This window comes from Ursus arctos, unplaced genomic scaffold (assembly GCF_023065955.2).
Source record: "Ursus arctos isolate Adak ecotype North America unplaced genomic scaffold, UrsArc2.0 scaffold_7, whole genome shotgun sequence".
NCBI lineage: Eukaryota > Metazoa > Chordata > Mammalia > Carnivora > Ursidae > Ursus > Ursus arctos.
Genome location: NW_026623089.1, coordinates 9,088,441 through 9,102,412, shown reverse-complemented (window position 1 = coordinate 9,102,412; position 13,972 = coordinate 9,088,441). Strand labels below are relative to the sequence as shown.

Here is a 13,972-nt window from a genome sequence, read left to right as displayed (position 1 = left end):
ATAAAAGATACAGAAATCCTTAGTCAACGAAGTGAATGTAGTGCTATTAAAGTGAGTTAAAGTGAATATAGAATTGATAGCATTTACTAAAGATCAATCTTAAATAAAACATTTAACTTACAGGATAGCAATGAGAGAATTTTCCATGCTTACATAAGGTACATTTAATTTTTTTCTCTAAAGAATCTTGCCGGGCGGGGGGGCGCCTGGGTGGCTCATTCTGTCAAGCATCTGACTCTTGATTTTGGCTCAGGTCTTGATCTCAGGGTCCTGAGATTGAGCCCTCCTCCATCACGCTCAGTGGGTAGTCGGCCAGAGATTCTCTCCCTCTGCCCCTCCCTCTGCTCACACACACACACTCTCTCTCTCAAATAAATAATCTTTATTTAAAGAGTCTTGCCAGTTTTAATATCATGTGTATAAATACACATGTAAATGTAGTAGGGTGTGGACTCTCTAATTTGTCATACTTTCCTATGGAAATTGCCAGTGATTTACATGTAGATTTCTTTGGAAAATAAAGTTTATATTTTAGTGTATGTGTAGTTTATGTTTCTGTGGAATCACTCCAAATAACATTTTGTCCAACTATGTAATACAGTGGTCTGCTGAGTACAATGTGATACATAAACTTAAAACTTTAACAAATTCATAATTAGGTTTAGAAGTATGTGGTTTCAGAATAGAGATGGCTGGGGGTAGTGGTAAGGGCATGGTGATTATTAAACTACTTCCTAATTATAGTACCTGTCATCTTAATGGACTGTCCTTTGACACCCGGTCTGTGGCTTTCCTTACTTTCCTAACTCTATGTGAATGTTTATTGGTGGCTGCCATTTAAAAAAGTTTTTCCCCTTGTTTGAAAAGAGAGTCAGTAGTGGAGGAACCAACCCTGAAGGGAGTATCAGTGACTAGAGTTGGGAAAATCAAATTTTAAAGTATACATTCAACTAGCTATTCATTTATAGTAATAGCAGTATAAATATGGTGGCCTCCGGTCCCTTATTGATTGAGGAATGTCCAAGATGTATATGGTATATTCCTAAGCAGAAACCCACTGTGTTTAAAAATAGTGCCTTTTCCCCACCACAGATTTTAATTTAAAAATCAATATTAGATTTTAATCTAGAAATCAGTGTTTTTGAAATTGTGGCCAAAATTCCACAATTTTTTTTTTTTTTAATTGGCAGCTGGGAACAAGTAGAGTCCGCTGGATATGGGACTTTGGTCCTAACGGAACGGTAAACCTGCCACAAATGCCAGGCCTTCTACTCTGTGCATGTGCTTTTCAGCGGGTAGCTCCTGCGTAGAGCCCTCAGAAGGCTCTCAGTTCACATTAGAACATTTGAGGTTTTAGTGTGTAAGCCCTGTCATTTTCCTCCAATTTGTTCATCTCTTCATTCTCTGACTACCTTTTCTTTTTCTACTGTTAGGATCACAAGCAAATGCCTCCTAAAAATACATGCAGATTTCTCACAGAAAGCAGTTACAGTACAGACAGAAAGCAAGAGGGGGGGAAAGTCAGGGGCAACGAGGGCACGCACAACCAGTGTCTTTGACTCGTGCCATCTGCCTGGACAGGTCATTTTTCTGATTCTCATTCAAAAGTTGGGTGTTTTTTGGGGGGGGGTCCTGAAAATATGTTTATTTTAATGGCTGAATTTAGACTAATATTCAGAATTTTTAAGAGTATTATTTGTAGGTATTTTGCTTATATTTTTCTTGTTTTGGGAGAATGTTTATAGTTTATTTTTTTAATTGATATGAAATGTTATATTAGTTTCAGGTGTACAACATATCGATTCAAAACTTCCACACATTACTCAATGCTCACCACACAGTTTAGATAATTTTTATTGTAAAGTACAGTTCTAAGTTAATTATTGAGCTCTAGCATTGGAATTATGCCATACTTAGCATTTTATTTTATTATCAGGACAAATTAGAAGCAGTGGGCTTAACAGCATAGAGAAGGATTTTTAATATACCATCATTTCTGGAAGAAAAATAGAAAAATCAGTATAAATTTCAATGTATTTTTAGGCTGGTATTATAGGTTTTTCTTAGGAAATGCCCATAAATGACTAAACTCTCAACTTCTTAAAAGAAAGACTAACTTCATACGGGTCACTTCTTAGCACATTTCAGCTAACAGTTGAGATGTGAGTTGAGCTCTCTGGTTTAAAATTCTTCTAATGCTGTTTTCTGTTCTTAATGGGATAGCTTGGCCCTGTTTTCTCTGTCATAACTGAAATACGTGATGCTCTCCATTCAAAACATTATGGGCTACCTTAGATTGTTTCTGGGTGTGTAGTGTCCATTGTAGGCCCTTCACTGTCATGTCATTATGTAAATCTTGTCAAGTAAAATTCTAGCCATTATCTGTTGCCTTTAAAAAGCTCCAACATGTGCAGCCTCTTAGAAGAATTCTGGAGGCATTCCCTGGCAGGGTTCATTTCTCTTCCTGTTTCCCTCACTTTTGTTTCTGCCAGTGACCTGCCTTGTAGTGTAAGTATGGCTCGAGGCCTGGGGAGAAAGCCTTGTGGGGAAGCATCACCAGGGGAGAGAAGCTGGGGAGAGAGAGGAGTTGCAGAAGTCACCCAAGGACAAGTTGTGTATATACATAAATTATATTTATGTGGATTGAGATCAGCTTAGACACACAGAGAGCATGTTTGCCCAATATTTCATAAATCTTTGTCTGCCGACACCACTGTACACCTGCTTTTCCCCAGACCTGGTGGGAGCGCGCAGGCTTGGCAGTAGCGTTTCTCAGGCTGGGTTATAAAGCACATACCTCAGAAACCTCTGGAGTTCCTGCTGAACTTGCAGCCTTGTGCACACCACCGTGGCTTGACCGAGTCGTTATTTCTGGGTATGCAACCTGGGAATCTGAAGGTTTTAATAATGTTCCTGGCTGATACTTCATGAATGTTAAAGCTTGCAAAGCCACACTGCTTTGGAATCATATTAATAAATGGTTTGGGTCTTTGACTGCAATGTGAATAGTGTCCCCTTGAGCTGTGCCAGTGCCCCGTTAACAGGGATTAACTGTATGTCAGACAGGTTATTTAATTTTAAATGTTTTTACATCACGACTACAGTGCTTGTTGGAAGTAGTTGGCATAATGTTTCTGAAACACTGTAAGATCCTCAAATGCCCTTCAAATCAGTGGCGAGAGATTAACTATCATGCTCAACATCACATCAGTGCCAAGCGTAGTTTATTACATTTTATTCATAGCCAGAAAGTCTATAGTTCAGAGATAGACAGCATGCAACAGTCAGTTGATAGAAATATTGCTTTGTCAAGTCCCTTGTTTCTGGATTAGGCCACATAAGAAAAGCTAAAATGTAGTTAAACATTTGTGATGCCTTTGAATCTTTGATTCCACTTTAGCGAGGTTCTTGTGAGTGATTTATCATTGATACAAGTATTGGAATTTCTTTTAAAAATTTCCAATAAGCTTTAAGTTATTTTGAACATTTTGACTTCTAGTTTAAGTATCTTATTCTTTTTTTCCTGCTGATTTTGGATTCATCCACTGAGTCAGTCTTTCAGCATTTATTGAATACTTATTATGTTTTCGGTAGTAGGCTGTTCTGACACCAGTAATGATGGATTTGCCATGATCCCTGTCCACAGGGGTGCTGCAGAATCCTGGGCAGGAATGGAGGACAGGGAGAGAGAACATCATAGAGCTATAATCCAATGTCACGTTCTCTAATAAATAAGAGGTATAGTATAGTGGTTTAGTGTAGAAGAGAGTTACATGAGCTTAAATAGGACATGGTACAGCCAGGATCTAAAACCTACGTTTCTTCATGCCTCCGAGCCTCTGTTTTCTCTGTTTCTGCGAGAGTGGACATACTCGCCGCATGCATAGGCCTGATCAAAGGATTAAGTGGGAGAAGGTATGAAATAGTACCTGCCCAAGGAAACACTCAGTAAATGGTGGCTGTATTGTGAAGTATTACTGAAACAGAAACATTAGTGTGAGAACGTACAGGGGTACACACATGTACATTATACATAATTTTTATATATGTCAGTTATTTATAAGTGGATGATTAGTTGGATATTCTGTGATAAAAGAGAGTCTCTTAAATAATGCTGGTTGCAAAATGATTCATTTACGTATTATTTTAGGTACCAAAGCAGTCAGACTCACAGCCTCATTCTGATAACCTAAGTCGCCAGAATGAATGTGGGAAGAAGCAAGTGTCTTACAGAACTGACATTGTTGGGGGCGTGCCTATCATTACCCCAACTCAGGTAATACATTGGTTATTCTGCATGACGGTTTACCTACTGGGTAGTGATTTTTATGTTATAAACTAGAACATCTTTACTGAATTAATATGGTAGTTAATTAATTTTAAAAACTTCATATTCAAAAGTATGTGTTTATTGTGAAACATTTGGAAATCACAGATACACCAACGTAACACTTTTTATGCTTTCTCTGAGCCTTTCTTCTTTATGCTTTTGTCCCCAGAAATGGAGATACTTTGTAAATAACTTTTTTCCCTTATATCTCAAACATTTTCCAAGTCATTAAAAATGATGTAGAATCATTTTTAATGACTAGTCATTTTGCCATGAATTTACCATAGTTTACAAATCCTCTGTTGTTGGACAGAGTTCCTTTTCCTTTTGTAAACAATATGAGTAGGAACAACCCACTCTTCCTCCCCCACACTACCACACACTGACACTGGAGGTGTGGGATTCTGCTACACTGGCTGGATGTCCTACAGTTTAAGTCAATTCTGACAGTCAGCCTGGATCCCATGGGTTAAGGGCTCAGTCCTCCAAGACTGCCCCTACATCCCTTCAGATGTCCAGGTTACCTGTGCTTCTGACCTAGAAATTAGAGGTTCCCGCGACCTCACCAGACTTGATTAATTTGCTAGAGTGGCTCCCAGAACAGAAGAAAACAGTTTATTTGCTGTTTACTGGTTTGTTACCAAAGGATATGATAAAGGATGCACGTGAACATCCAGATAGAAGAGATGGGAAGGGCGTGAAGCTTCTGGGCCCTTTCTGGGACTCTCCCAGCACCTCCCAAGTGTTCACTAACCCAGAAGCTCTCTGAACCCTATACTTTTGGGATTTTTATAGAGGCTTCATCATACAGGCATGATCAACTCTTGTTTCCCGCCCCTCCCCTCTCTCTGGAGAATGGCAGGTGGGGCTGAAAGTCTCAAGCTTCTAGTCATGACTTGGTCTTTCTGATGACCAGCTGCCATCCAGGAGCCCAACGCAGAGTCACTGCGTTAGAACAAGAGATGCCCTTAGTGCTTATTATTTAGGAATTTACGAAGGTTTTAGGAGCTGTGTGCCTGGAACCAGGGGCAGAGACCAGTAGGTATCTATTTTCAGTTATCCATAAATACTGTGATGAAGATTCTTGTAGCATAAACTTTAGAGACATGGAGAATAGTTTTTTAAAGGATAAAGTCCTAGAATAAAATGCTGAATCAAAGAGTTTGCAAATACATGTAATTTTTTAAACCTGTTTTTCTACAACCTGACCTAGATCAGCCATCAGAGAACTGGAATTTTGACTCCGTTCTATCATAAAAGTGCTAATCTGCTAAGTCATATCTTATTTGAGTGCTATGAAAAATATAAATTTATAAAAAAATTTTGAATGAAATTAAAACTTTTGAATGAGTTAAATTTCTTGTGTTGCTGTTGAGTGAATGAGTTTGTAATGCAAATTGAATTACCAGCTGTTGAGAAACTGCGGGTCCTGAGGTAATAGAATGCTGTTGCCAGCATCGGGCGCTTGTCTGTGTGCCTGTTTGGACTGCTAGGATTTTGGCACTTTATAAACCTTTTAAATTACTTTATGCACCATATTTTTCAGGTCTTCTGTCAGGGAAGGGTGATAGTGGAGAATCTTAACACATTAATTAACTAATTAGTGCTTTCTTTATTCTAAATAAAGGGTATATTAATGAACAAAAAAATCCATGCTCTAGTGGGAGCTTATATTTTTCACCAGAGTTGTATAAAAGTATAAGCTAGTATTGTGTGTGTCTGTGTGAGTGTGTGTACTCTTTAAAAAAGTAATGATTTTAACCTGCAAGACTTCTGGTTAAGATAGAACTAGACTAAGCTGCTTTCCCCTGTCTTATGTCTTATGCTGATATAAGCAGTAAGACATCTTGTCTGTCGTTGTATTAAGATGGTAGTTTGTATCTCTGGCTGTTTTAATTGTATACAGAATTAAGGTTTTGTTGTGTTTTAATTTTGCTGTAGATTATTCAGTAGGTTCTAAGATTCCATAGCAGCTGCCATATTAAAAAGATCCCAAAGAATTTTACTTTGTCTTTTTGTAATGTAGCTTTTTAAATTTGTAAAGAAGTATGTACTCATTGTAAAAGCATTTAATTGCTATATTATCAAGAAAATGACAAATATCATTTGCTTGATTAATTTATTCTGTGACTGTTGGGTTAGTAGCAGTTACGTGCTGGGATTACAAAATTTTAAGAACATAATTCATGCTGTTGACCTGTCTAAATGTACAACAAGTTGAAAATTCCTCAAAATGAGACTTGAGTGTCAGTTTTTCTCTTGAAATTTAGGAGTTCTTACATGTTTGGTTGATTTGTGGGATTGTAGATTATAACATGTTGCATGTTATAAATAAACAGAAGCCAGTGCTTTGGGGATCACGAAAACATGAGTGTATTAGATCTTTTTTTAAAAGCACTGGACTTGGCATGTAAAAAACAGGCAAACCTGCAGAACTTTTAGATTCTAGGAGCAAGAAGAAAATCTGCTGGCAAAGAGTTTTTATAGACTTGACATCAAAACCATAGTCCATAAAAGAAAAAATTGATAAATTGGACCTCATCAAAACTGAAAATGTTTGCTCTGTGAAAGACCCCAGTAAGAGGATGAAAGGCAAAGCTACACCCTAAGAGGAAATATTTGCACACCACATATACAACAAGGCACTTGTGTCTAGAACATATAAGGAACTATCAAAACTCAGCAGTGAAAAAATAATCCAATTAGGAAATGGGCAGAATTCATGAACAGAGATTTCACCAAAAGATAAAAGATACATATGTGGCAAAGAAGCTCTAGAAAGGGCGCTCACTGTCATTAGTCAGTAGGGAAATGCAAATTAAGACCACAGTGAGATATTACTGCACACCTCTCAGAATGACTCAGATAATTAATAACACAAATGCTGACTGCTGACAAGGACGAGGAGAAACTGCATCACTCATACATTGCTGGTGGGAACGTATAATAGTATGGCCACTCTGAAAAACAATGCGGCACTTTTTTCTTAAAGTAAACTTGTGATTACTATACAACCCAGCATATATACTCCTAGGCGTTGCTCCCAGAGAAATGGAGACTTATGTTTGCATCAGTCTGTACACGAATGTTCATAGCACTTTTTATTCTTAATGGTCCAAAACTGGAAACAACTCAAATGCCCTTTAACAGGCAAAGAGTTAAACAGCGCATGGTATGTCCAGACCATCAGTGCTACTCAGCAGGAAGAAGGGACAGACTAGTGATACAGGGAGCAGCCTGGATGAGCCTCCCGAGAATGATGCTGAGCTGAAAAGGTCATGTACTGTAGGACCCATTTATATCACATTGCCTGAATGTCAGCACAATCAAGATGGAAAACAAATTAGAGGTTGCCAGGGAATTGGGCATAGGGACTTTAAAGGGGTAGCCCAAGGGAGCCTTTTAATGATGAACACTTCTGTATGTTGTTGTGGTGGTTTTACACAAAGCTGCATGTGACAGAATTGCCTAGAATGATCCAGACACAGAGACCAATGAGTGCGTGTAAAACTGGTGAAATCTGGGTAAAGTTTGTGGGATGTTCCACTGTCAGTTTTGGTAATGTACTGTAGTTGTACAGTTTCCCTGTCGGGGGAACTAGTTGAAGGGGACATACGACCTCCTGTACATTTCTTTTCTTTTTTTTAACAACTTCGTATATTAGTGAATCTGTATAATTATTTCAAAATCAGAAGTTCACCCCCTTCACCCTCCACCTGCCGCCCAAAAAGCACTGGGGACAAAACAAGAGAAATAGAAATCTATGGTATTATCATTGATGCGTTAAGATTATCTCAAATTATTTAGAAAACTTCAAAATTTGTGTTCCTAACTGAACTAAGATTTTATGATTTTCTATTAGAATAACATGAAATACAACTGTGCTTTGAAGCTAAACAAGCAAGAAAAGAATTTCTTTATTTGCTTCATTTTAGAAAGAAGAAGTAAATGAATGTGGTGAAAGTATTGACAGAAATAATTTGAAACGGTCGCAAAGCCATCTTCCCTATTTTACTCCTAAGCCGCCCCCAGACAGTGCAGTCATCAAAGCTGGCTATTGTGTAAAGCAAGGCGCCGTGGTGAGTACCTTAACACGTTATGTACGGAAATAATGAAAAGTGAGTCTCTGGTAGCAAACTCTCAACATACAAGTCATTTGCTTTGTTTTTTGAAAGACCCGAAGTGAGAGACCAGGGTGCTGGGGAGTCAGGAGATAGAATAGGGTGACTCTATGTTCATAATTCAGTGCTGTTATTTTCTTGGTCTGTGAGTGGCTGGATAAGTTAATGCTTATTACCATTGACCTTTAGTTTTAAATGAGCTTTCCTAACAGTTTATCCCAGAAGGCTTTCCTATTAATTTTTCCTCCGTTGGAAGAAAGAGAAAGAGAGCTCTAGCAGGGAGTTGTCAGGAAAAGAGGGGCCCAGGCGTGTGGGGTGGGGGAAGGTTCACTCACTCCATTTGGTGTTGGGCTGACCTCAGTTGAATTCTGTGACTTTGAACTTCTTACTTAACCTCTCAGTCTCTCAGTTTCTTTTTAAGGAAAATTAGTTTATAAAACCTACCATCTGGAGATTTTTTTTTTTTGAAAGATGTAAATTAAGATAGTATTAGCACAGCACCTGGTCCTTAGTAAGAGCTCTTAAGGGTTAGCCAGATCCTCTCATCCAGCCAGACCCATGGTGGGGCATTGTAGGAAAAGCAAGTAAATTTACCAGTATTTCTAAGATTCCAAAGTACTTTTCCAAAGTTTGTCACTCTGTATGTGAACCAAATCATTAGAATTTCATGGGAAAATAAACTTTAAAGTCCTGAAAATTAAAAAAAAATTCTGTGAGTAAAGAAATACTTTAAATTCTACTGGCAGTTTTGTTTGACTTCACATCACTTTCTGGCAACTCTAATTAGCTTAGGTCAGCCTTGGACAAGTTCTTTCATCCCTAATCTACTGACCTTTAAGCCAAGGGAAATGAAGGGAAAGGCTGAGAGTCTCTCACTGTAGCAGGTCTACAGGTAAAGTCATAAGTCTCATCAGGCAGTGACTCACTTGTGTTAATTAGGGTTTTTAGGGAGACATTTCTTTCTTTTTGTTTTATTCCCAGGTCTAAAATAACAACTGTTAGAGCTACTGAAGTGCTTTCACAATAACTGTATTTCAGTGACAAAAAAAATATTTGTACAAAGTAGGTTCACTTTGTTAAATGTTCGATGCTTTACTACTAAGTATAAAGTACTTGAAGAAAGGTTCTTGTGTTTTACAGATCTTACAGAGCTTAATGTGGTTTAATAACATTTCCTGTCCTTGAACTTGAACTCTTGATGTCATTTACTTTGTGGGGTTGGGGGATGGGGAAGTGCTTTTTTCTTTTTTTTAACTTTTAGAGCATTAAAAATATGAAACCATATTATGAAGTTACATGATACAAGCTGAACGCAAGCCACCAAACTTGACCTAGGAGTTCAAGTCCTGCGTAGCGAAAGAGATGAAGTTTCATGTATCTCCTCATCAAGGGAGGGTAGTGAGAGGTTTTTCAGTGCTTGACATTTCTGATTGTGGGCTCGTATCAGAATATTTAAGTGGCTGTTAACATTTGGCATTCTTAGAAACAGAAGTCTTATGTCTGTGTTCATCTCTGGTAGATGAAAAACTGGAAGAGAAGATATTTTCAGTTGGATGAAAACACAATAGGCTACTTCAAATCTGAACTGGTATGTTGTTCTGTCATCAATATTGCCTTAAAATGTCTGAGAAGAGTGTTAACACTGTGGTGATTTTAAGTGTGTGTGTGTGTGTGTGTGTTTCTTGTCCTGTTTTCTATTTTTAAAATAATTCTGGTTTTGAAAGGTACATACAGTTCAGTTTATTTGGTTGTGATGTTTTAATGGTAATTTTGTAAATACAGCTTAAATAAAAAGCTCATATCTTCAAAGGCATTTACCTTGAAAGAATTAAAAATACCAGAACTCTTTAGTCTACAGATTTCCTCTAAAGGGGAGCTGGAGGAGATTGTAGGATGAATTAAGTCTCTAAAGGTCAACATTTTAACTCTGTATTTCTACTTTTTTTCCTCTGTCCTCTCAATATTTTTTTTCCTGTTTCAGTTTGACTTTTTAAGTTTCCTCATATAAGACCTGTTTCTCCTATCTGAAGGTGGAATCAGAGATTGAAATCTCTCTTGTTTGAGTAACATCCTTATTTAAAATGTTCCTCTCATGTAGCCTGAGTTCTGCAACAGAATGTTGGATAATTTGGATGCTTTTTAATACCTTACATGTCTGTCCTGGCTCTTCCTGTTTCATGGGACCTTTGAGTGGAGACCATATACTTTATTTGAATGAAGGCAGCAGAACAGCACTATCCAGTAGAACTTTCTACACTGATGGAAATGGTCTATATCTGCATTGGCCAGGCTTACTGGTTACATGTGGCTGATGAATGCTGAAAATATGGCTAGGGTGACTGAGGAACCTGACTTTATTTAATTCTAAAATTAAAACTGATTGTTTTTAATATTTTTTAATTTAAACAGTTGCACATAGTTGGTGGTACTGTATTGGACAGGAGAGTACTTAAATAGGAAAGGAGTATTTTGAGGTTCATCTCAGTGTCTGTTCTTCTGGGAAGCTTTCAGACTCTGGATTAAGTGCCTTCTCCTTACACACCGTGGTGCCCAGTGCCCACTTCTATCATGATACCTCCCGCTGTGTTTTGTAGTTGTATGCATGCTTGGCTTTACCAGTTACGTAAGTGATCTTCTTGAGAGCGAAGATCTCTTTCATACCCTTTTTATGAACACGGCACCTGGTACTTGGTAGACAATAAGTGTTTTTGAATAAATGAAAATTGGCATAGCATAGCAAGAATAGCCATTTTAACATGGGTATTTAGCCTTTCTCAGATGTCAAATCGAAGAGCCTCAACTGGAAATAGTAGTTACTTGGCTCAAAAAGTATCAGACTTGGTGTCTCAGAAGGCTACACGTGTGCTTGGTTAATAGGTTGATTCATGGCTTTTAATTAATGGCAGTACTCTTGGGAAGAGTCATTAATGCGACATTCATTCATTGAGCCCTCCATGGCTCTGGTGCCCTGTTCTGAGACCTGGGAATAAAGAGAACAGTCAGTGATGTTCTGGCCTTTCCGGAGTTCAGCTGTGCCAGAGAAATTGACACGTACTGCTGTCACCCACAGTAATTATAGTGAGACAAGAACTATTATGGAAGCATTAACTAAATTTTGAAAACCTGCATGTAGACATGATGCTATAAAATTTGAGATGAAAGAATACTGAACTAACCAGAGAAGGGAGGGAAACGATGCCATGCATACGCAGGAACGTGTTAAGCATTTAGAGAACAGATAAAGCTGGAATCTGTAAATATATTTATAATTTTTTACCTGTATCAATAACTAAGGTGTGCATTTCCCCCACATTTAACATTTCTTTTTTTTTTTTTAAGATTTTATTTATTTATTCGACAGAGATAGAGACAGCCAGCGAGAGAGGGAACACAAGCAGGGAGAGTGGGAGAGGAAGAAGCAGGCTCATAGCGGAAGAGCCTGATGTGGGGCTCGATCCCATAACGCCGGATCATGCCCTGAGCCGAAGGCAGGCGCTTAACCGCTGTGCCACCCAGGCGCCCCCATTTAACATTTCTGAAAACTCGGGGTGTCTTAGAGTTGCTGTAGGGGAGGGGCAGTTGGGCAGCAGCGGTGCGGTAGTTGGCATCGGTCGTGTGCGCACAGCCCCTTGGGTAAGAACTGGAAAACACCAGCACCAGAACCCGCAGAGAGGGTGCTGGCAGCTCTTAAGAAAATCTCAGGGATACAGTGGGGTGTCTTAAGAAATGCTGCATCCCAACACTCTGTTTGACACAGAGAATGGTATGGAGTGAGAAATGTTGACACCGATGGTGCTGAGTCAAAAAGTGATTCAGAAGAGCTGGAATCTGAATGTGAGGTTTTAAGCAACCTTAGCCAGTTAATTGTGCTTATGTCCCTGCATAGGCTCAAGAATGATGGATGATAAAAACTGGTGTTGATCGTGAAAAGGGCTCTTTTACAAAACCTTTGATCATCTAAAAGTTTAAACAAAAAGTAGATAGAATAGGAAGCGCCTGGGTGGCTCAGTCCTTAAGCGTCTGCCTTTGGCTCAGGGCGTGATTCCGGCGTTATGGGATCGAGCCCCACATCAGGCTCCTCCGCTGGGAGCCTGCTTCTTCCTCTCCCACTCCCCCCGCTTGTGTTCCCTCTCTTGCTGGCTGTCTCTCTCTCTGTCAAATAAATAAATAAAATCTTAAAAAAAAAAAAAGTAGATAGAATAGTATTCTGAACCTGTATATATTCTTCACCCAGATTTTGTCATTATTAACACACGGCTAGTTTCGTTTCTTAGGTACCACCACCCACTCCCCCCCTTCATATTTTGAAGTAAATCCTAGACGTACCATTTTCTCTGTAATTATTTTAGTATGTATTTCTAAAAGATGAGTTACAAGCTTTTTTAGTAGGTGTGAGGGATTTAAGTGCACAACTGAAAAGCTGGAGAAAATATTTGTAGTATATATCAGGGAGAAAACATTAAGATCCCTAAAGAATCTTAAAAATTGAGGGGGTCCTTTCTTACCCTCTGCCCTCTTTTCCTCCCATCAATGCCAAACAATTCAGACCTACAGTTTTTAGCTGAGGCAGATCAGTGTAGGTGTTTGTGTGGTGGGCCAGGGGCAGAAGGAACCAGAGTAGCTTGGTGTGAGCAGTCAGACCCCACGGAGGATGAGGAGGCCATCCTCTTGGGGGGTTAGCCCAACATGGGGTAGGGAGAAGAGCACATCCACATTGGGAAGAGGGTGGTAACAGAGATGGGAGAATGTTGACATATGTACTGTTGATAAAATAAGGAAATATATTAAAAACCCAAGTTTCTGTCAAAAAAGGGAATAATAAATATGAAAAGGAGAACACTTTTATATTAGATTGGAATTGATGTGAACATTTAACATATACAGCTAGATGTAGAATTAAATATAGATGTAAATGTATTCATGCACTTATATGTGCATCTAATATGCTTTGTAACTCTGTGCAACTGAAAAAAACCCACCATTTTCCACTGAAAGAAACCTAGGTTTGTGGAGAAACGGCAAGATTCTGAAGCTGAGACAGGAGAAATGAACAGAAACTAATCCTGGGATGTCTTGTATCAGAAAACAAGTGCTCATAGAATGCTAGGGACATGTCCAAAGGACCCAGAATCCAACTTGAAAACATTCCGCCTTACCAAATTGGGGGCATTTTGAGATAAAAGTAAGTGTAAAGACTGGAACAAATAGTCCTTAAATTGGTATGGAACCAGAAAAGGCCCTGAATCACCAAGGAACTGTTGAAAAGGAAAAACAAAGCTGGGGGCATCACAATGCCGGATTTCGAGCTGTACTACAAAGCTGTGATCACAAAGACAGCATGGTACTGGCACAAAAACAGACACATAGACCAATGGAACAGAATAGAGAACCCAGAAATGGACCCTCGGCTCTTTGGGCAACTAATCTTTGATAAAGCAGGAAAAAACATCCGGGGGAAAAAGACAGTCTCTTCAATAAATGGTGCTGGGGAAATTGGACAGCTACATGCAAAAGAATGAAA

General features: G+C 38.8%; 1 protein-coding gene across 7 annotated transcripts in view; it reads left to right on the top strand.

Annotated features, from left to right (window-relative positions):
• The window catches only part of PLEKHA1 (pleckstrin homology domain containing A1), a 56,554-nt gene that overhangs the window by 30,453 nt on the left and 12,129 nt on the right, over nucleotides 1-13,972 (top strand). For all 7 annotated transcript variants that reach the window (XM_057308515.1, XM_057308514.1, XM_057308516.1 and 4 more), the window contains 3 exons: nucleotides 4,151-4,276; nucleotides 8,266-8,409; nucleotides 9,971-10,039. In XM_057308515.1, the coding sequence (XP_057164498.1) occupies nucleotides 4,151-4,276; nucleotides 8,266-8,409; nucleotides 9,971-10,039 (339 nt within the window). The remainder of the gene's footprint in view (nucleotides 1-4,150; nucleotides 4,277-8,265; nucleotides 8,410-9,970; nucleotides 10,040-13,972) is intronic.